This window comes from Molothrus ater, chromosome 4, assembly GCF_012460135.2.
Source record: "Molothrus ater isolate BHLD 08-10-18 breed brown headed cowbird chromosome 4, BPBGC_Mater_1.1, whole genome shotgun sequence".
NCBI classification, from domain to species: Eukaryota; Metazoa; Chordata; class Aves; order Passeriformes; family Icteridae; genus Molothrus; species Molothrus ater.
In genome coordinates this window covers 29,081,366-29,104,134 of record NC_050481.2, presented here as the reverse complement: position 1 = coordinate 29,104,134, position 22,769 = coordinate 29,081,366, and the positions used below count along the sequence as shown (strand labels likewise).

Genomic DNA, 22,769 nt, shown 5'->3' with positions numbered 1-22,769 from the left:
TTTCTTAAATTATTTGATTGGGCGAATTATCTTCTGCATGATTCAGAACCATTCAGCACCTCATACTGGATCTTGGGAAGACAAGAGGTTGCAAAGGTTCCAGGATACTTCCAAGTGCCTGTGTGCACCACTGTCCTCTGCTGGAAGCGATCAGCCTGAGTGTGTGTGTGGCTGACCATCACAGTGTGTGACTGGCACTCACTGAGTGGGACTGACCCTCACAGTGTGACTGAAACTCAGAGTGTGTGACTGACCTTCACTGAGTGTGACTGCCACTTAGAGTGTGTGACTGGCACTCACAATGTGTGATGACACTCACTGACTGTGACTGACACTCAGTGTGTGACTGCCCAGCCTCTGGTGGCAGTCACTGACACAGTGCACAGATGACATAAGCAACTACAGCTCACATTCATTCCCGTTTAAGCTCCACACGCCTGCAGTTTGGGATGCAATGCCATTACTTCTGTTATCTGTGCTACATAAACATGAGAGATGTTTGCAGATGCCCTGGACAAGGCCCTTTATTCCCACAGAGCACCCCCAGGCCCAGCCGGGACTGAACCTTGCAGCCCTACTGAAAGTTCAGCTGCCGAGCTCACCGCGTGGCACTGCAGCATTTGATGCCCACGGCCTGCACACGGCCGCCGACAAAACGGCAGCGGGTTTTCTAAAAGCGTGAGCCCAGAAGAAAACCACATTCAATGCACTTTAAGGATCTGAGCCCCCTAACGCGTTCTAAATAGCGGCCAAGCAGCGACGCCACGGCCCGCTCCAGCATTCCCGGGATAAGCAGCGGACCCGCGGGCCCACCTCTCGCCGGCGGGGCGGTGCCAGGCCAGCGGCCTGACGGGAGTTGTAGTCCGTCCGCACAACCCGCGCTCCGCGCAGCCATCTCGGACTGCGTTTCCCAGGGGGCGCTGCGGGCGCCGCTCCGCCGCTGGCGGGGCAATGGCGGCCCTGGTGGCCGTGGCGGCGCGGGGGTGCGGCGGGGTCTGGCGCCGGGCGCGGCAGCGCGGCGCGGGGCAGCCGGGGCCCGGGCCCAGCCCTTTCCCCCGCGGGCAGAGGGCTGTCGCCTGTAACGCGAAAGGCGGGGCGGTACCGGCGGGGAAGAGCGGGTACGCTGCCGGGACGGCGCGGGGAGAGGGGCCGGTGGAGCTGGTGGTGCTCTGGAGCCCGGTCCGGGGCTCCGGGCTTGGGCACGGCAGCGGCGGTGACAGCGGCGAGGCCCGGTGTAAATTGGGGCGTGTGAGCGGTGTGAGGCATTGGTGCAGGCAGCGCGCGTTTGTCCCGCATTCCCCGAAGCGCGGTCGGTCGGTGATTGCCGCGGGCGGGGCCGTGACCCTCCGGCTCGCCGGGCTGCCATGAGAGCCGCAGCTCGGCCAGCCCGAGCGCTCCGTGTGCCGGGAAACCACAGCGAGCGCTGCTCCGGCTTTCCTGAGCGTGATTTCCAGGGTTACTCCAGCCCAAAAGAGGCTTTCCCTTCCAGAGGAGTATTGTGAGATACGGGCGGTGTGCCTGAAGCAGAGCACTTTGTTTCTGCTGCAGCTGAAAGTCACGGGCTGAACAAGTTCTCCTGTTCTCTGGTGTCCCAACGAGGGTGTGCACAGCTGATCGCTTCCAAAAAGTTGTGCAGACAGCGGCAGGAGTGTGCTGCTGATTCTTTAGAGACACAGATAAACATAATCCGTGAACAAACACGGCAAGAAGCTGTAGGTGCCTCACCAGTGCTGTTAGTAGGATTGAGGGACTGACTGGTGCACGTACCTTTATCTCTGAGTGTAAGCCAACATGCCGATTAGGCAAAATCTGGTGTAATTTTTAATACCATGATATGACAGAAAGGCATTTCTGAAGAATACAGGAAGCAATGGAATGAATTTGTGTCCAAAATGTGAAAGAAAGCCCACATTATTTCTCAAACCTCGAAGCATTTGTATGGTCAGCTGAAAATACTGAAGAATAATACTATTTCAATGAAAGAAAATGTATTAGCTCCTTTAAACATCTGACCTTAATCTTTCATGATAATATTCTTCTTCCTAAAGCATCAATAGAAGTGGCATCTGCATCACTAGTTTGGTGTTTGTAGGGATGTCCTCAGCTGGTGGAGGGCAGATGGAGAACTAAAATCTTGGCAGTGTAGAATGTTCACCTCTGGAAGGAACACTGTACTTGATATATTTGTCTGATGTTTTCCCATAGCTTGCTTGTCTCCTATAGCTGTCTGGGTACTCATACAGCTGAAGTGTTCTGCCACAGAAATGTGATTTCATCAGTGAAATATTATTTGTGCCACTTCATTTGTACAAGGCCAGATAATTACTTACAGAAACTGTCAAGCAATTCATACTGTAAAGGTGACCTTTTTCTCTTGTCCATATAAAGGTTATGGATGTGAGAATTGCAATTACTTTTTAGATTATATGGAGAAGCTTTATTCTGCAGAATACATTCAGAGAACAGTAGCTCTCTAGTTGAAATGATGATTTCTCTATTACCAGATTACTAATGTTTATGCTAATATTCTACTAACGCTGCTCTGGAGAGCCACCTTTCCCAGCATGCAAGTGTCTATCTGACAGAGAATACATAATTTATTATGCCACCTGTCTGTTGGAGATTTATCAAACTACCTGAGAAGTAATTCATATTTATGATGATTTGGGGATTTTCACAAGGCACCAAATTAGAGTTCATCCAGCATGCAAGTGTGCCTCATTAATTTCTCTGAGATTTCTCACGTAAGGAAAAGTTAAAAGTTTTAAACCATTACATTTTTTATGATATTCTTTTTTGCATATAATGAACACTGCCATATATTCCCCCTAGCCTCCGTTCTCTAGTAGTTACAGTGTAGATGTATTTGAAACATTGTTTACAATTTTTTTACAATTACAGTTTAATTTTTTTCCATAAAGTAAGCGTTCCTGATTCTTCTGTTTCTAAGTTTCCACGGTTTTTAAAGTCATCTGTATGTAAATTTTTTCTCCCTTCTCCTCTTTCCTTTTCAGCCTTGCTCCGTGGGTACCAGTTGTGGGTCTGGAAATTCATGCACAGATCAGCTCCAACTCAAAACTCTTCTCTGGTTCCCAAGTCCAGTTTGCAGCACCTCCCAACTCCTTGGTGTCTTTCTTTGATGCCTCTTTACCAGGAACTTTACCAGTAAGTTAAGCTGCATTTTCATTTATGTCAGCATTAATGTCCGACAACTTTGTGTTTGCTTCTAATATTTTATTCTTTCCAGGATTGACTAAAGTCATATATATGGCTACTTTTCCTTACTTTTCTGGTTTCTGTTTGTTTCATAACATGAGATGCCTAGAATTGTTTCTTTTCCATTTCCTCACTCCCTAGTTACTGCCTCAGATACTTTATATCCCCTCAAAGGAGAAAAATCAGGAGTGTCTCTTCAGCATAGTGAATGGGTTGTGGTATTTCTTTGAGGCCAGAGTGGGTGTGTTTGCTTAGTATGCCACACAGGAAATTCCTTAAATATGAGAGATGCCTAAAGCCCAGTGAGAGAAGAACATCTTAGATTTCTGAGTGGCCATTTGATGTTGTTTTGCCATATGTTTGTTTATGTAGCTGTCATTTGCCATTTGGAATGTCTCACTGAGGAGTTTCTTTGCTTCCTGAGTAGAAAGTCTCCAATTTAGGAAAGTGTCAACCATTCCTATTTCCAGTGCAAAGTAATTATTAAAAAAAAAAGTAATGTGTGTGAGACATTGGGGATTAATAGGTCAGAATAACTAGCTAGCACATAGCAATAAGGTTTATTAGTGAAAACTTAGTAAGTGTTTGAATTCACAGCTTAATTATAACTGCGATGGCTATGACAGTACTGCTGTGGAATTCTCTGAGTATCTAACAAGTTTAATTTAAAAATAAAAGTTAAAAAATTATAACATAAGCTCTTACAATACAGTGAAAAAAAATATTTAATAGACTTAGCATTGCCACATGCAACAACTCTGCAGAGACTAAGATGGAGTCTAATTATTTAAAGCAGAAACATTTCACTGACTATATTCATTAAATGTGCAGATTTGAATTCCAGTTATAGAAATGTATTTTTAAATCTAGTTGAAGTTTTTCATCACCATAAAACAGCCTCAGATAATCTAAAATTGAGAACTAATTTGTGGCTGGATTTCTAGGGTCTTGATATATGTCATGATCCTTAAAAGGAGAAATTATGTTATTATTATTTTATTTTTATTTCTGTATTTGCAAAGGTACTGAAAACTAAGGAAGTGAATTTTAGATGCTGATAAAATTGGGTCTTTGCTCTGGTTGCAGTGGCAATTCAGAGCTGAGTTTCAGATCTGACTATATGGAGATAATGGGAATCTTATGTAATAATTTGGTTTTAGAAGAGTCTAGCTAGACTTAAAGACAGAAAATTAGTTCCTTTCATTTGGGGGCAGGACTAGGTTAGTCAAAAAATCCAAAAGAGTTCAAGATTCTGGTTTTGGACCTTCTATTTAACCTTCTGTTAATGCACAGAAATTCTCTTAGATTGTCTAATGCTTATCTTCAGTCAAGTAGAAAAGCTTTTCTTGAGTGAACAAAAATGAATATTTATGAGGAGGTTAATTTTTCTCCATGTTACTGTTTATTAAGGGTTCAATGTATGTGTGTGTGTCTTTTTTCTTTATTAATGAGGCTTGGTATGACCTTTGTAAGAAGACCCCAGTACATGTGGGCTTTGGTAAAGAAAGTAACTGCACCTGGGAAGAAAAAATCCAGAATAGTTAGGTTAATTTTAAAGTACTGATGCTACATTAGGTTCTATTAGCTGCTGTTATCTATACAGAGAGAGGAAAGATTTTTTCTTACTATAGTACTGATGAAAACAGAGTTGAAAGTGGATGTTACAGAATACATGTTCCTGCATGTTAGAATGTGATGCAAAATCCAATCAGGAGTCATAGCTCTATTTTCCTATTGTACCTGCTGCTGCTGAGGCCTGCATTTGCTCTGGAATCAGATGGGCTTGTTTTCTCTGTGTAAATTTGTACATGGCAATAGTATCTGAAGCAGAATTGAATTTTGGTAAATTTTGAAAGATGGAAGGTCATTTTTGAAAATTCAGAGTATTTGTAGAATAAAAAGAAACCAACAAAAGCCATTTTAATAAATGTTAGGTTATTGACTAATAAGAGTACTTGGAAGATAGATATTTGGCCTTTCATTTGGACTCTATTTTGTTGAAAAATAAAAAAAAAAAACAGCAAAGTTTTTATACAATAGTTGTTCTGAGTCTAGAATAGAATGACTGTTGTTTTAACCTGAGGACTATAGGGACAGTTTTCAGTGTCACAAGGATTTAAATTTACTGTGTGACAACGAGATGGCTGTGATAGAGAACTGTCCTAGCATTTGCTCCTTCACAGTGGGACCAGAAATGATGGTGCTGAAGGGAGCTTTTCAGGTTGCTGTGTATTTCTGGGTCACAGTAAGTGTTGATAGGAGCTTTTGCTGTGCTCTACACAGGAGAGGTGAAACTAGAAGAATGTGTTTAGCCCTCCTCCTGCTTTCCTTTTTATATTTGCTTCCTGTAAGGTTAATACAGCTTATTTTATCCTTCTGCTGCAACTAGGCCTTGGGAGGGTCATCACAGTGGTAGTGTGTTGTTCTCATAAAGTGCCTCTGAGACAGGCAAGAGGAGCTTTGCAGGTGCCCTCCTATTTGGCATGAGACAGAAAAAATTATTATAGAATCATGGGATGGTTTGAGTGCCAGGGACCCTACAGCTCATCTGGTTCCAGCCCCCCTCCCATGGGCAGAGACTCCTTCCACTAGAGCAGGCTCCTCAGAGCTCCATCCAGCCTGGCCTTGAGCACTTCCAGGGATGGGGCAGCTACAGCTTCTCTGGGCAGCCTGTGCCTCAACACCCTCACAGAGTAAGGAATGTCTTGGTAACATCTAATCTAAACCTGCCCTGTGTGAATTTAAAACCATGTCCTGTCATTACAAGCCCTTGTAAAATGTCCTTCTGGCTCTCTCAGGCCCTTTTTAGGTACTTGAAAGTGCTGTAAGATCTCTCTGGAGTTTTCTCAATGCTGAACAACCCCAACTGTCTCTGCCTGTCTTCATAGGAGGGGTGTTCCAGCCCAGTGCTCATCTTTATGGCCCTCCTCAGACCCTCTCCAGTAGGTGCATGTCCCTATTATGTTGGGGGTCCCAGAGCAGGATGCAGCACTCCAGGTGGGAACTCACAAGAGTGGAGTAGAGGCGCAGAATCCTCTCCCTTGCCCTGCTGCCCACACTGCTTTGGATGGAGCCCAGGCCATGGTTTGCTCTCTGCACTACAGGTGTGCTTTGCTGGCTCATGCTGAGCATTGCCTCAACCAGCACCCCCAAGTCCTTTTCCCTGGGGCTGCTGTCAATCCATTCTCTGCCCAGCCTGTATTGGTGCTTGGGATTGCCCTGATCCAGGTGCAGGATTTTGCACCTGACTGTGTTGAACTTCATGAGGTTTGCACAGGCCCACTTCTCAAGCCTGCCCAGGTCTCTCTGGATGGCATCCCTGCCCTGCAGCATGTTGGCCACACCACACAGCTTGTTGTCATCTGTGAACTTGCTGAGAATGCACCCGATCCCCCTGTCCCTGTCACTGACAAAGGCATTGAACAGCTCTGGTCCCAGCTGAGACCACCTAACACCACTTGTCACTGGTCTCCACTTGGACACTGAACAGATGACCACAGCTCTTTTAGTGCCACCACACAGCCAATTCCTTGTCCACTGACAGTTTGGGACTACATTTGACTTCATACGTTTAATTTCATTTCATTTAATGAAATTTGCAAAAGCCTGGGTTTTTTACCTTGGGAATGGACTTGGCAATGATCTTGGCTTGGTATCTTCAGAAGACCTATTTTATACATGGTAGCAGGTACTGCATTACACCTGCAAACTGGACTAAAATTCTTTTGAGGATCCATAAAAGTGGTATTGCCCTCCCAATCTGGTTTAGGCTCTGAAAATTCTGAGAGGCTTTAGAAAGGTTTTTAAAGCTAAAACTGGGCTCACAGAAAAAGAATCCATGATTATCTATTTTTGTGATGGAGGTGGCTGACTAAAAGTTAATTATAGCTCAGCCACAGAAATAAGATAGTAGATCTAGCAGCTAAAGACTGAAACCTTTTTGTCAGTGATTAGTCTTTGTCACACATTTTGGGTTTGTCTCTGGCATGACTGAAGTGAAACCATGATCCTATTGTAGGCAATCCTTTGTAGGTAAGTATATAAAGAAATAATCTAGGATTTACATATCCAAAGTTTAAATTAATAAGATTTGAATTAATATTAGCCCTACAGTCCTAAATATTTTGAATTTTTTTAATATCTTCTCATGTGTTTGAATTTCATTCTCCTCTTAGTGTGAACAGCATCTGTTTTATCTTTTTTTTTTTACAACAGACTTTTCAGAAACACTTGGGGCAAGCAGATCACTCTTTTGCATGGAGGAGAGCAGTGCTAGAGCAGCTCTCAGCCCTTGTTCCTTCTGGCACTGAGCTCTGGCACCCTCAGCTCCAAGCCCGGGCTCATCTGAAGCTGGCAGTTGCCAGTGCAGCACTGCAGAGTGTCTGGGAGCACCTGGATCTGGCTGTTGCCTCGCAGTGCTGGGCTGGTGAGGGGCTGCCCAGGCATGTGACAGGACTAATAATCAGTTTGGGATTACAGAGGGTGTTTCCATCTGTTCTTGGCAGTGGCAGGTACCCAGTGTTTTCCCAGATGTTTTGGGAGATGGATTACCAGACTTAAATAACATCTAGAATTCATCAGAATATACAGGATTTGTCTGATGCGTTTGCTTTCAAAGGCTTTGAGAGGTTTGTGTGAGATTTTGGTGGATCTGTCAGCTATTCATACTGGAACAGAAGCAGCATTTGAGACCAGAGTTTATACTTTACAGCTTGAAACTAGATTTTTTTTTGTATCCTGTGCCTGTTAAATCTGATGATTGCAACAGCTGCTTTACCAACTTGTGATTTCAGTTTTGTTTTGACATTCATGCTGGCATGCAATATGAATTTACTCCCTTCTTCTACTACTTTGTTTTGAAAAAAAGCCTGCTTCTTAGCTTGACTTTTGGTAACTACAGTTCTAATTGTGTGCACTTTTCATGGGGAATTAACAATCTTCTGATCTTTGTATGGATGTTTTTTTAGTTTCCATTACATACATCTTCTTCTTTTCTTTGAAACTACGTGATGGCTAGGTTTTTGTATCCATGAGCTCTCCTCTAAAAATAAATTAGTGGCAATGCCTGATGGAAAAAGTGAGTTCATGCTTGTTTTAAGCCATTTACCTATGTCTAGGTTCATTTAAACTCCTCATCACTTATTTCTCTAAAACTGTAGTAATTATACTTAGGAGAAAAAAGAGGACTTTAATAGAATTTGATGGTACGTTTCTGTTGCAATCCTTTCTTTCCTGATAATATTTGGGTTTGTAACATGCTTTGGTCAGTGCTTGGGAGTCTTTTCTTGCTCACACTCTTTTTCTTGCTTTCTGGACTGCAAGCTTGCTGGGCTTGCAGTCCAGAAAGCTTCTATAAAGAAAATACCAAATAATTTAGAAAAAGAATAGAGGAGTGAATTAGGCTTTTAAACCATTGCTCTCTGAGGATGCTTTTGTGGTTCATAGACCCTTAAATGTCCAAGTTCATGCTGAATTAAAGTCTGCCTACCAAATTTCAAACTATTAATCAGTTCAAAGCTGTTGTACTGGTCAGAAGAAGCCTTTGAAAGATGATTAGATGCTGGCCTCAGGTGACTCAGGACTGGGTTATGGTGCAGGTTGTTTCTCATTCTGTTTCTTTGTACTCCATAGGATCATTCACAGCCCCAGGGTTACCTCTGGTACCAAACTCCTTCACTGGGGTCTGAGAAATGTTGTATTTCCTCCATTACTGCAGCTGCTTAGCTCAACTTTATATCATAGTTGGGGCATTTTTTTCTAGAGACTCTCTGCTCTTGTGTATTGAAGTATTTTGTGACATTTGTTGCTCCTCTCTCAAGCTTTGGAGATGTCTCTTGTAACATTTTCTCTCACTTTTTGCTATGTCTCATATATTTGGGAGTATTTCTGACCCTCATTCTGGGTGTTTTAATCTTTTTGTCAAAGCTAACAATTCAGGTTAGGCTGTCTCCTTAGCACCTCAGTAAGTGTTGAACTCTCTGTTTGTTCTTGTTGGCTTTACTGTTCATCCTTAACAGGTCCCTGTGGCTGATGCAAACTTGCCTGTTAGAATAGCATTGAGTTGATACAACATCTTGTTATCACCTATTTCAGTAGATCCTTCAGTGCATCATTGATGTTGCCTATATTTTCTCTTACCTCCTTTTCTGTTGTTTCTTTTTAATCCCTTTTACCTTTTGTTTTACACAGGTTTTTTTCTACTTCTAAGTGGGGGAGCAGGAGTTGACAGTATCTTGTTTCTTTCTTTCACACAGTCCTATTACTGCAATTATTCTGCCATCTTGGACACTTCTGAACAGCACAACTGCATGATGTATCAGTGTGCCTCTTTCTGAATTCATTTGGAAATTGCTGCTGAAATGCACATAAGCTTTTTGTAGTAGCTTTTCTCAGTGGGTGGGAATTTCTTTAAGTTGGACCTGAGAGGGAATTTATTGTTGCAAATTTCTATTACCTCTGTTATCAGTCACTTTAGGTGTTCTGACATCCTTAAGTTTTTTATTTGATTTAGTTTTCTCACAGTATGTAGACAGTTTGGTTCCAGGTGTCTCCATCTGAGGAAATCCAAGGTGGTGTGTTGTATATATGTGTATCTTAGCAGTGCTCTCTTAAGCAAAAGTTCCATGGTTCTACCAATATCTTAGCATTTTAACTTTGCAAACTGACCTCTTGCTACTTCATTCTTCTTAGCAATTGTCTCGTTGAAGAGTTTTTCATTAAAATGTGTTTAGGGAAGCATTGTCTGACAGTAATGACAGATAATTGTAGACTGGGTCTTTGTTATCTTATGGTTAGCTGTCTGGTGAGTAATGTTGCATAACTGTCAGGTTTTTGTATTTTGTTGGAAACTTATCTTGGCGCAATTAGGCTGTAATCAATTCCTGGGGTAAAATTAATTTCTTTGTGTTCTCTCTGATTATCAATCACCTTGCCACCTTAAATATGACTGTATTTGATTTTGAGAGGATTATGTAAACTTCTGCAAGTGATTTCTGTTAGTTACATATGCAGATTTTGCCAGAAGGATATTGTTTTCTATTTTTCAAGAAATGCTTGTTTTGAAATTTTGCTGCCAAGTTCAGCCAAATTTTACTCCAAAAAATTTTAGAGGGTTTTCACTCAAAAACCCTTGTAGAGGGTTGTTACGACTATATTAGCAAGCATATGAAGAATAAGTTATCGATTTAGTCTCCCCACTGATCTCAGCTTTTTTTGGGCTGCTGCTCTTCAGATACTTGTGACACTTTGTACTCATTTTGGGATGTTTGATGAAATAAGGAGAAGATGTGGGAGTCACAGGAGAGAGAGTTTTGGGGTCACTGCGTAAGTAAAACAAACTAGGGATATTATTTAAAGGAAATTAGTCTCTGTTGGTTCTGCTATTGCAGAACAAGTTTGTTAAAAGCAAATAATTTCTGTTTGCTCTCTTACAATTTCTCTCAAATAATTTGTTAATAGTTCTTTGCAAGACTTGTTGCATTATGTCACCTATTGTTTTCCCAAATTAGTAGAATCTTTTATCTATGTGTAAAAGACTACTTCTGGTTTACTCCTAATTTGTATATTGTGCTCACTTAAGGGATCTGGGTCAGCCTGCAGGGAAAGATGGCTGAGAACAAATAACCATGTTTTGGTAGATAGCTGTTGGGGAAAAAGGAATGAGGGATTCAGGGCAAAGGGCTGAGAGTTTAGTGTGTGTTTGGTGTAGGCTCTGGCACCCTTAAGTTTTTTATTTGATTTAGTTTCTCACAGTTTGGTTCCAGGTGTCTCCATCTGAGGAAATCCAGACTCTCAGACACACAAAAATTGCAAGGAGCAGAGGGCAGATAGCCAAGACTTTGAAATAATACTAAATGGCAGTAAATGGGGTTCAAAGGTCAGAATTTGTTACAACTCAGAAAACCACAGAGCTGGCTCTCACCAAGCCTATGAGCAAAGGAACATCTGCAAGGAAAAACGGGGTAGGAGTTTGTTTACAGACTATTTTGTCCTAAATGCTCTGAGTGTCTTCATTTAAGAAATTAAACAATCTATGTTGTGTTGAAGAAGGCAGATGATATTCACATTCAAAAGCCTTTTTTTTTTTGGAACTCAGTGTAGGAAGAAAGGTCTGAGATGGTTCTCCTTAAACATCTTGTTGCCTTTGGGTTTGATCGTAACTTATAACTTAAGTTTTACCCATTGCACTGGGCAATGTCTCCTACCTGCAGCAGCAGTGAGATGTTATCACTGGATCTTCCTGCATGAAATGTGCCCTGGATCACATAGCATTAGCAGTGACTTAAATTCCAGCTGGCATTAGAGAGGGAGCATCCTTATGACAGGTCAAAAAATGCCATGTGGCAGAAGCAGAAGACTAATGTCAGCAAGGAGAGCTTGGATGTTAGAGGGGTCCTGGACTTCTTTATGAGAACACCACATAAGCACAGCTTTTGGTTATGAGTTTCATGAACAACTGTATCACCATTGCATTGTCCTGTCTTCTCTGTGGGTTCTCCTGCTTGGAACTGGTCCTGCAGGGTAGAATTTTTTGGTTTTAGATGCTGCTGATGGGATCAAAGATATGATCTGGATAGGCTGCTTCCCAGAAAGCAAATTTATTCTGTTGAGACCATTGAGCAATTTGCCCACACAGTGGTCTGAATAGATTTTTCCTTCTGTGTTTCTTCTAGCAACTCCTGTTGGGCTGAGAAACCTTCAATTCTGTCATTTGAATATCTTGTACCTGGTGTAATGTTCCATTTTTCTTGCTCCCGGGGGTCAGCATTTCTCTCTACTGCTGCTGCATTTTTCTGGTCATCACTGACACTGGAAGATGCTTCCTCCATCCTAAGCCTTGTGATAAAAGCTCTTCAGCTTTGAGCAAGTGTGCCCTCTTACTCTGTTGAGTACACCTGAAGTAGTGTGTTTGGGAGCTGGGTGCTTGTTAATGGCAGAACTGCCTAGTTTTTAGATATGACAGGAATCATTGTGTGCTGCATCACCACAGGCCAGCTTTGCCACTAGACAAGGTTAGCAATAATATGTTTTGTATAGCACTCTATGGGTTGGTACCAGACTGTGGAAAGGTAAATTTGCAAAATGCATTAAGTATGTTTAATGCCCCTCATAGCTTTTGCTGTTGCAGCTTCTGAGTTGCCATTTTGGGCTCTTAGGCTGGAATCTCTTTTGATAATGCTAAGATCTCAATTTAAAATGTCTGGTGCTCCTTCCCCTTCTTTCTTGCCCCTTTCCTTAGAGATAAGAACATAATGTTCATACTGGGGCAGCAAACATGCTGTGAAGTAGATGCTGGAATAAGTGCAGAGGAGACTAAACTGAAGTTTTTAAAATTTTCCCTGAAATTTGAGACCTCAGGTTTGGGAATGTGGGTTCTTTGAACACCTAAGAAATTACAGGGCTTAAGTTGTCTTGTTTTTTAAATTTTACTGCGTCCTTCGGGGGATGGAGTCTGATTGTAACCCATTGAAATAAATTTGGGAAATGGTCAGCTCTTGATTTATTGTATCTCCATTCTGTACATGCATAGCTCCAGTTGGTCCCTTCTCTGTGTGTGGGAGGATGCCAAGGCAGAATGCTGCAGAGCAGTAAGTACTCATCTACAGAGTCAGACTGAACAGCCTCAATTACACTGGGACTAAGTACATACAAGGGTATTCTATTTTGAAGTTTAACTCATGATTGCACTTCAAAGAACCATATATTGCAGCAATTTGGTGCTTTTAACACAGCTAGAATAGTAAGACTGGGTATATCCATTAGTAGAAGCAAATAAAAATCAGAGTGAGATGAAATAGGAGTACTTGAAAATGTGATTAGATATATCTGTTGAGGTTTCTAAAGATTGGTGTCTGGTCTACAGAGAGCTGGCTGAGTACATTGTACTACTTCCTTCTTTCAGATATTATTTTGAATGAAAAGGAGCTAAAATTAAATATTTCTTAGATAAACAGTCCTGTAGTTAATGTGATTAATGCTGATTTTTTTCCATGATTGTAAGTAGGACTGAAGGTCTTAAGATAGCCAGTGAATATTAAATCTACTTTATTAAAATGTGTGACCTAGAATAAAAAACTTCACAAATTTCTGGGGAATTATTTTGATTTTGCCATTTTTAGTACAAGGAATATTTTCTTCTCTAAGATAGACTTCCTGAGTGCAAATGTTATTGCAGAGATGATTGGTTTTTTTTGTAAGAGTTAGCAAAAATAAACTTTTTTCAGGAGAGTTATTTAGATATTTTTTCTTTTTCCCCCAATTATCCTATACAATACCCATTAGCAAAACAAGAAGCTGCCTACCTACCCTCTTTAAAATTTAAACATGGTAATTTACTAAATATAGAAATGTATATCTTTATGTAAAAGGGTGCCAACTTTCTTTAATATATTAATATAAGGACTAAACCTGTTGTTAAAGAAAAAGCTGTTAGAGAATTGCTTTTGGTGGGAATTTGTGCCATCAAAGGTATTGTGTATAGTTTTGAATAGCTATTGAATATTGTATTTAAAACCAAGGTCTTGACTAAACTGAACTTGGAAATAAAGATAAATTCTTAAAAGGAGTCTTTCCACTTGTGGTCTAGATGTAAAGAATAGACAAGTAGCAGAAACAGATCTTGGTTGGACTGTTCTTTCATTCCTTTAGTGCTCAGTTACCATGGTGCTGTAGCAGGAGACCAGAGCTACAAGGGAAATGGTGCTGGTGTTGTGATGCCATTGTTAAGGTTTTTCACGAGTTTCTAATACAAACAATTTACATTTCCTTTCGTAATAGCTCTGTAGGATTCTTTTCAAATACTAGGAGGGATGCTTCCCATTAAGAAGAGTATATTGAAGAAATCTTTATAGACACTGTTGTGTTTTGTCCATAGCTACTGCAGGAACTACACAGCTTGCTTTCAAGGCCAGCAGTTTGCTAACATAGCAGACAGGCAGCTTGTCAGTTCAAGCCAGTAATTTAAATCTTTGGTGCTAGTCAAAGCTGTCAACTTAATAACAGCTTACTGCATAAACAAGCTGGAGGGCTTACTCTAGGTCATTAGTATGGGAAGTTTCATGTACTGAATTGATGTTTATCACTGCAGATTATTTGAAAAGCAAGGCTTGTTTGAAGGAAAGGTAGCAGTGATTTGTGCTTACAGCCTTGGTCATGGCAATGAGTAGTAAAAGTCACTTCAGACATGAAGCAGTTTTAGATAAGTTATGATTTTTGAAGAAGAGGAGGGTCATCTAGTTGGGTTTGGGTTGTGTTTTCTTAAAGGCACACAGGGCAGAGGAAGCAGATTGGCATGGTTAGCCATCTCAGTGTGCCATAGCAGGAAAGATCTGCTTTGCAAGGCCTTCTCTCACCACTGAGATGGGTGAAGGAAGTTCATGGGAAGTTGAGTCAGTGATGGAGCATATACAGTGATTTGGCTACTGTGATGCAGTACGCTGGGGACACATAGACATCAGAGTCATCTAAATTCTTGGTAATACTACATAAAAAATAATCAGTACTTCATGTTTTTATGCCACTTTTTCCCCAGAGCCGCCAAAATGTTTCATCAGCAGTAGAGCAAAAGATCTCTCTGGTTTAAGTGGTGTATAAATGGGGATTCTTTTTTTCACCTCAAACCAGTTATCCCTTAGGGCAATGAGTAAGATACACACTCTCCTGTTTGAAGTAAAAATCGAAGAGCAATGAAGTTCTATGAAGCTTTCAGTGATTGTGACTCAGGAGTTGGGTTTTGTCTCGTTCACTGATTGCAGTCAGTCACAACCCCTGCACCGTCAGGAACTGTAGCAAGATACTGGCTCACTGCTTTGAAGCTGTGGTGTTTTGAGTCTACCAGGCCTTATGGAGGCTTGATGGGTTTCTGGTGGCCAATTTTATTACAGGACTGACTGGCAAAGGTCCTCACTAATTTGTAAAGCTGAGCAGGATTATGCCATAAGGGTTTAGTAAGAAGAAATTTGCCTATTTATTTAGAAATATGAAGATATTTTAAACATTGAACAGTTTGACTACCACTGTTATCCAATTCCTTAAACAGTAAAAAAAAAAAGTGTGCAGTCTGGAAGCATTAATTATTGAAAACAGGAGCATCTACTATATAATGAACTGCAGTTATGCTGCTAAAATAAATTCATATTTTGTAGTTATCAATTTTCTTTAGATTAGAGTCAGGACTAATTGCATGCATTTTGCTGTGGATTGATATTTCAAAGGGAGATTGTTCTTCCTTTTTTCTTGTCTGGAATTTGCTTTATGTATCTCTTAAATTTTTTAATAAGTAAAATATGCCTGAACAGATGATGTGTTCTAGTTAGCCATATATAGCTACACTAAAGATCTGAAAGTTCCCTTGTTAAATGTATTAAATATTTCATTTCTTTTCTGTATAAGCAATTTTAAGGTTTTTGTTACATGAAGAGTTGCCTATATCCTCTCTTACTATTTTGATTTTTAAAAAACTAAATGAATAAAATAAAGAGATTCATTTTCTGGCTGAAGATGTGAGATGATGGGAAATGTACAGCTGCTTAATATGTTTTCAGAAATCAGGCTGGAGAATATAAAAAGTAAATACTGTCAGAAGCATGGAAGAAAACTTTATTTAAGCCTTTTATGTTCTGGTCAATGCAGATGAAGTCATGTACATTCTTTTACATAATGTGCTCCTTTAATGGTCCTGCTGGAAATAGACTTCTTGGCAGCTGTACAGTGCAGAACAAGATGGATAAAGTTCTGTTCCTGTTTCAAAATGCTGTAAGTGTGAGCATGTCAGAATTGTAGTAAGACAAAATCAGTCTTTTTTCCTTTTCAGTTCCATCCATTTGGTGTTAGTTAAACGAACTGTTAAATTAATGAGAGCACATCTGAAAAAAACATCATTTGTCAGTAGTTTTTGGAGTGGAATCCTCTGGATCCTGACCCTGCTGAGGTGAAGGGTGTAGTGCTGAGAATGATGAGTCCATCCAGTGAAAAAACTGCATTTAACTCCTTTTTTTCTTTGTGAAGACCTTGCTGGATCTTTAGATCACATGGCATTCTGCAACAACCTTTATCACTTGGGTTTCTTAGGTGCTGGAAACATGTATACTTGTAGCCACAGGATCGCTTGTTGTCTTTTGGGTTCTGTTTCAGCAAAGATGTAAGTGTGCATCATTTCATCCTGGTTAAGCAAAGCATTAAAATCTATGGTATGTGTAGATACTCATAAATTCACTGTGGTTCTGTGGTTACAGGTGCTCTGAAGTGTTCTACTGTAACAGCACTGCAGTCCCTAATGCAAATCCTGTGTTTCAAATTCCCAGTATGAGCTGACAGCTGGTTACAAGTCAGTTATCATGGGCTGTGATTTGTCTCCTGTGTCCTCAAAAGATTCAAAAGCACTGAATGTTGCAAAAGTAGCGAGCCAGAGAAGTGCACACCTCCATATGTGCTATGACAAAGTGACTGAATAGCTTGTATTTTCATGGTAAAGCCTTGCAGATTTATAGCTGCCGCAACTTTAATGATGAATAAGAGCTACCCACACAGAGAAAGAGATCTAATGATGACTGAAGGCAAGTGAAATTGAATATATGCTCCTTATACGGCAGTGTGTGGGAGACACATTTGTAACATACTGAGTATCTGAGCAAAACCATGTGTCATGTTTCCTTAGGTTCTCAACAGGAGATGTGTAGAAGCAGCAGTGATGACAGGCCTGGCTCTCAACTGCAGCATAAACAAGAAGTCCTTGTTTGACAGAAAACACTACTTCTATGCAGATCTGCCTGTAAGTATGCAGTGTGGCTGGTCCCTCCTGGGCTCTGGGAAGGACAAGTCTGCAGTATGGATGGCAGTAGGGGAGGAGTGCAGAATGCCGCTTCTGTTTTCACTCAGTGCTCTGCTCACCCCAGCAGGATGCTGCACTGTGCCCTGATGGAACAGGCAGCTGTAGCCTTGTGCTCACTGATTGAATATGATTGCTCTGATTGCTGACTCCTTGCTTAGCTGCACAATTCCAGTAGCCTAATGTAATTGGATTGGGAGCTGGAGCTGCTTTGTCCCTTAAGTTGTCCATTCCTGGTGTTTTGTACTAATTGTCTGTTAGGGTAAAAGCAATCTGATAAAAGTCCTTCATTTAAGGTGAATGTATAACTAACACAGGCTCCAGTGGAATAAACACAGTAGGGTCTTTTTTGTGTGTGCTTAGGGACCTAAAAATATTTAATTTGCCTTCAAAACTTTCCCAGCTGTGGTTCCAATAAATGAAAAAAGCAAAACAATAGGAATAGAGTCTTTACAGTGTAGTTTGTTGGTAGATTTCATATGTGTACACGGTGCCACTGGAAGTCAGATGTATTTTGCTGTATTTGATATGGATGTAGAAATACTGAAATAGTTTAAGAACCTGACTTCTGTCCATGCAACAGGATGCAGCAGTATTTGGGCCTTTTTTTCTCTCTAAAGACATTAAACCTTTGTAATTTTTTACTCATTTTTGTGTGAGCTTATTGGTACTGAATGTTCAGTTTAACACTAATCCGTCAAAGAGAGGAAGCTATTTTTAGTTTCTTTGGTTTTGGGGTGAAGATCTGATGACATGAAAATAAAAATATGTGAGTTGATTTTATTTGGGAAAGATCAGGCATGTTAGCTTATCCCCTCTTTAGGTGGGGAGTCTCAGACATCCAGAGAAGCAGAGTGGGAGACCTCTCAGATCCCAGACAAATTTGTAGAGGTGCTGTGTTATTAACCAAATTACTTTCTTTCCCACTCTTGTTCAGGTATTGAAAATATTTTGAAGTTGCACAAAACATTTTCAAATACAATTGCTTCCCACCTTAGAAAGAGAATTATATTATAGTTGTCCAGTGGAGACCTGGATCTCAGAAAGGATTTCTGTTTTATTTTTCTCTAGGTTGTGAACTTGTGGCTCTTCTGTGAAGTTGCTATAATTTTGATTTGGTTTCTGGGGATAACTTTGCAAATATTTGTAAGCCATTAAGAGGCTCTTTTATTGGGAGCTGTGCAGTGACCTGCTGGGAATGTGAAAAGCAAACTTAGCAGTTTGAATTGCCAGTACTTTTTTTAAACATGTAGAACTATCTTAAAGCCCACTTCAAGACCTGAAGGGGAAAAGGTGAAATAGCAGGAAATAAATATGACTTTTGAAATTCCTTTACACATCATGAAGGAACATCAAAAACATCACAGACAAATTGTTTGCAATTTACTTTTAGTACTTACTCTGTTAAACTGAAATCAGTCTCATATTCTTGTGCTGTCTGCTGCTATTAGTCTGCTGATAGCAGATTTATGGGTGAATGTTGTCCTGGGAAAGAATCCACGTCCATGTGTCCAAGAGAACAGTTGAGGTGGAAGAGGCTGTGGGACTCTGAAGACATGAATTACAGGATCATCCTCTGGTTACATAAGCATGGAGATATGGTCAGGGAGATGCTGACATGTTTTATTAGAAACATGTAATTCTGGTTTTTAACTGACTGACTTCTGCAGTTTAAGAACTGACAATAAACTGCCTGACCTACATTTCATAGCGAAGTCTAGTCAGGAACCCTGTAATAAGATGCAGATTTTAGGCTAATGAGCTGAATAGAACAGATAAATCCAGCTCTTAGGGTCATTTGACAATGGGATTATTGTCACTCCTGAAAACAGGACTTTGGATGGGAAATGGAATTCATATTATTTATTGTCACTCAATATTTCAGGCTGTAAAAAAATTATTTTAATGAGAACTTCTAGGACATGAGAAGAGCCTGTGACTAGCATAGGCTGCATAGAGTCAGTTATTTCTTTTTCTTACAGTGATTATTTCTAGTAGGTCATGCACTTCACTGCATATATAAATTGGGGTGTTGACAGGGCCAGACCACTGTTCTCCATTCCAGTGCCCTGGAATTCACCATCTCTACATTTTGGAGTGAGCTCATCATCCCTGCAAAATACACAAATACTCCTCCCAAATAATTTGTGTCTGGCAGACTTTTTTTTTCGTTTTCACCTCTAGTGCCATAGGCAGGTGAGGAAGGAGGAAGCAAAGGGAACCCCATCTCAGCTGTCATTGACTCACTTCTCTATTTTTACATCATTGCAGTTATTCCAATACCTTGCCACTGTTTCGGCCAGCAGATCCCCTTTTGAGTGGAGTCCCAGGCATGAGGTGGCATTTATCAGCTGTGTGTCCTGTGTGGGGTGGCAGTGTCTTATCTTATAAGTTGCTACATTAATGAAATAGAGCTTTCTCATTTTCTTGATTTCCACACCTCCACCCCTTCCCTCTCCTTCCCTCTAATGAGTACAGTTTGGAACAGACAAAGGACGTGGGCAGCCTGTTGGGAGGATGAGTGATAGCCCCAGCTTGGGGATGGAAGTACAGTAACTATGTAACATGATTGTGGGACCACAGGCATGGAACAAGCTCTCCAGTCCATTTCCTGCCCCAGGGCAGTATCAGAGAAGTTTGTCATCTTTGGCAAGACGTTGTGCATTTGATTATTGATTATTTCAGCATTCGTATGGTGTCGTATATTTGTCTGTTATTGAGGAGTTCTTGTTTTTTTTCCAGACTTCCAGCTTCTTACTGTTATGTTGAATTCTAGACTCATCTTCTAGCTTACTTCCTTTCCATTTAAGCAAAGTTACTTTTGAATTTACATGTGCATTTATTCTCTCTTATATAGGTCACTTTGAAAGATGTTGCATTTTCAGTTTTGTTCTTAGTCAGTTATATTAGCACTTGGTCTGCTTTCTGAAAAGTGAATGTTTCAGTTGCGTATAAAACTAATTTTGTTGACAGGCTGGCTATCAAATCACTCAGCAAAGAGTTCCTATTGCAGTGAATGGAAGTCTGTCATACAGTCTCTGCATAGACAACAAGATGAGCCAGATGGTGACCAAAACTGTGAGGATTAAACAAATTCAGTTGGAGCAAGACAGTGGAAAAAGTCTCCATGATGATACAAGGAGCCAAACCCTTGTGGACTTGAATAGGGCTGGTAGGCTTGGAATATTTTCCTATTTTTCTCCTCCTTTTGGGTTAGGATGCGTCTTTAAAGGCAAATAGATGTCAGGAAACAGGCAAAAAATAAAAACAGCTTTTTGGCTCTCTCCTTGAAAAAAATAATTCATGAAAATGACTGTTACACTGGAAACAGAGGAATACTTGATTTTTTTAATGGCCAGTAAACCTTTCCCATTTGCTGTTGGTTGATGGCAATTGGCAGTAGCAAGTTAGAAATCTCTTGGCTCCAGTTTGCTCAAAATTGTGTCACATAGAGCCACTCAGCTATTTAAGCTCTGCACTGTATGTGTTGTTAAAAAAAGTTAAATATTACAGATACAGTGAATCAAGTTTGTGTATAGAAAGAGCAGCTGTTGGAATCTGTTGGTGCATGAGTCAGACATTTCTCTTAATTATTAGCTTTGAAGAAATGTAGATTTTCTCTTTTAACTTGGAAATTGTAAATGGAGTGATCCAAAGGAGTGCACAACATGGGCAGCAACCTTGCTGGCCTGGCCTAATTGGGACAAAGTACTCTGGTGTCCATTGGAGCTCAGGGCTGTGGCTGCTCAGGTTCCTTGAAAGCTAGGTCCTGAAGCTAAGAGCTAGACTAGATCTGTTTACAGTTCTGCCTGCTCCAGAATTAGTTTAAGATAAATAAACTTGCGTCTGAAACCCAATTGGCTTTAAATGAGTCCTTCTAGAGGAATGGGTCCTTCTGATCTGCATGTCATCAAAGGGTGGGGGGTTGTCTGCAGTTGTCAGTTACTTTAAAAAAATAGCAGGAAAAGTTTTTCTAGCAATCTGCAGCTAGGCCCATTGTGACAGTTACTAAATAATACATGGGGGTTTATGTGGTTTTTTTGGTTTTTTTTTTTAAAGAAGTCCAAGTTCTTTCATGTGTTAGCCAGTTGCACTCTCATATGCCAAGATCAAAAGCTATTGTTGAAAATCTCCTGTCTTTTTTCCTGGTAGGAGTTGGTCTCATGGAGGTTGTCATGGAGCCTGATATGTGCTGTGGGGAAGAAGCAGCTGCAGCAGTCAGAGAGCTTCAGCTCATTCTGCAAACACTTGGGAGCAGCCAGGCAGTCATGGCAGGTACTGAAGGGAGGAAAGCATGTTCCCTTGTCACCAGTTATTCTCTGCATTTGCAGGAGTTTTGCAGCTTCCAGTTACTTTGCTCTATGGTTGCTTATAATGCATAGCCTCTTTCTAGCTGTTGTTTTACAATCCTCAGTCTGTCCTAATGTCTGCCATGCTTATAGGCCTGTCTTTGTCTGCCAAGCTTTGCTGTACTAGATGTTATGTTTCCTCACACAGTAATTTTACAGGATGAAGCTAGGCAGGAAGAAACATCCCCAGGGTTCTTGTGGTGCTTCTCTCCATTTCTCTCTTGTCTTGCTTGCCACAGCACTGCAGCACAGAAGATCTGTAGCAAGGATTAATTGTAGGGTATGGAAGGGACAAAGGGACAAAGTAGTGGGAGCATGGATCATCTTCTAAGTGTCAGGTCTCAGCTAGTCATAAAATAGATGTGGGCACTAAACTTGTGCTGGTGTCATGGATGAGATGGAGTAAACAACAGCATGTACAGAAATGGGTTCTGGGGTTAATTTTAGCCAGGATTACCTATCTTTCTGAGACCACTTCCTCTTGCAGGAAACATTGCTTCTGGCACCAGCTCTTTCTGTAAGTTTAAGGCCCCAATTTTCACAACAGGTGATGTGCAGAAGCATAGCCTGCATTCAGCCCTCCTCACTGGTGATTTTGTCTCATTAATTGTGAGATTCAGATCATGCCACTTAGTTCCTCAGTCTTAATGTTGCCAAAATTTTACAACTAGCACATGGTTACAGGTAGCATACAGCAGACATCTGCTTAAGAATTTAAAAGTGGTTTCAGGCATTCATCCTCTTCACACACATCCACAATTAACAGCTGCTTATTAGTGTTCAGAGTGTAAGCTATATTTTTGCCTGTGACAGTTGGCCTCACTGTCTGGCAACAAATTCAGTCCATTATACAAGTGGATATCTCCTGGAAAACTGAGTCAGAGTGGTCTATGCATCACACAATAAATGGGATCCAATAAATGTTGTCTACTGATGCAACTTTAATTTAATGTAGCGGGAAATAATAATAGCTAGGCATTATCTATTTCTCTGAATCTCTTCTCACACAAGTGTCCCACATGTCATATAAGGCACAGTTGTCAGTATTAAGCAGCCAGTTTGGATGCTTCTTCAAGGGCCTTTGTGGGCATACATATACACAATCATTTTTCACTACTGAATTTGGCCCTAAGATTGCCATTGGAATTGCATTGTGGTGTCTTTTATCGCAGGGAGATTTCTGTCTTTATATGAGAATCCCAGTATTGGAAATATTTTTCTTTCAGGAAAGGTAGCTATAAAAGTATGTGGATTTTTTTTTTTCTTTCTAAGTGAAGGTTTTAGGGGCTTTTCCATGTACAGTGAAGACGTGCCCAGTTTTATCAGATGTTATTTCATTAACAACAAACAGATGAAAAGATGCTTTCATTGTAAAGTGA

General features: G+C 40.7%; 1 protein-coding gene across 1 annotated transcript in view; it reads left to right on the top strand.

The window, feature by feature from the left end:
- Positions 1-940: 940 nt before the first annotated feature.
- Positions 941-22,769, top strand: part of GATB (glutamyl-tRNA amidotransferase subunit B) — a 42,225-nt gene continuing 20,396 nt past the window's right edge. Inside the window, exons 1-5 of the mRNA XM_036382687.2 lie at positions 941-1,118; positions 3,015-3,165; positions 16,871-16,984; positions 20,015-20,213; positions 21,194-21,316. Of these exons, the coding sequence (XP_036238580.1) occupies positions 952-1,118; positions 3,015-3,165; positions 16,871-16,984; positions 20,015-20,213; positions 21,194-21,316 (754 nt within the window). The 5' untranslated portion in view covers positions 941-951. The remainder of the gene's footprint in view (positions 1,119-3,014; positions 3,166-16,870; positions 16,985-20,014; positions 20,214-21,193; positions 21,317-22,769) is intronic.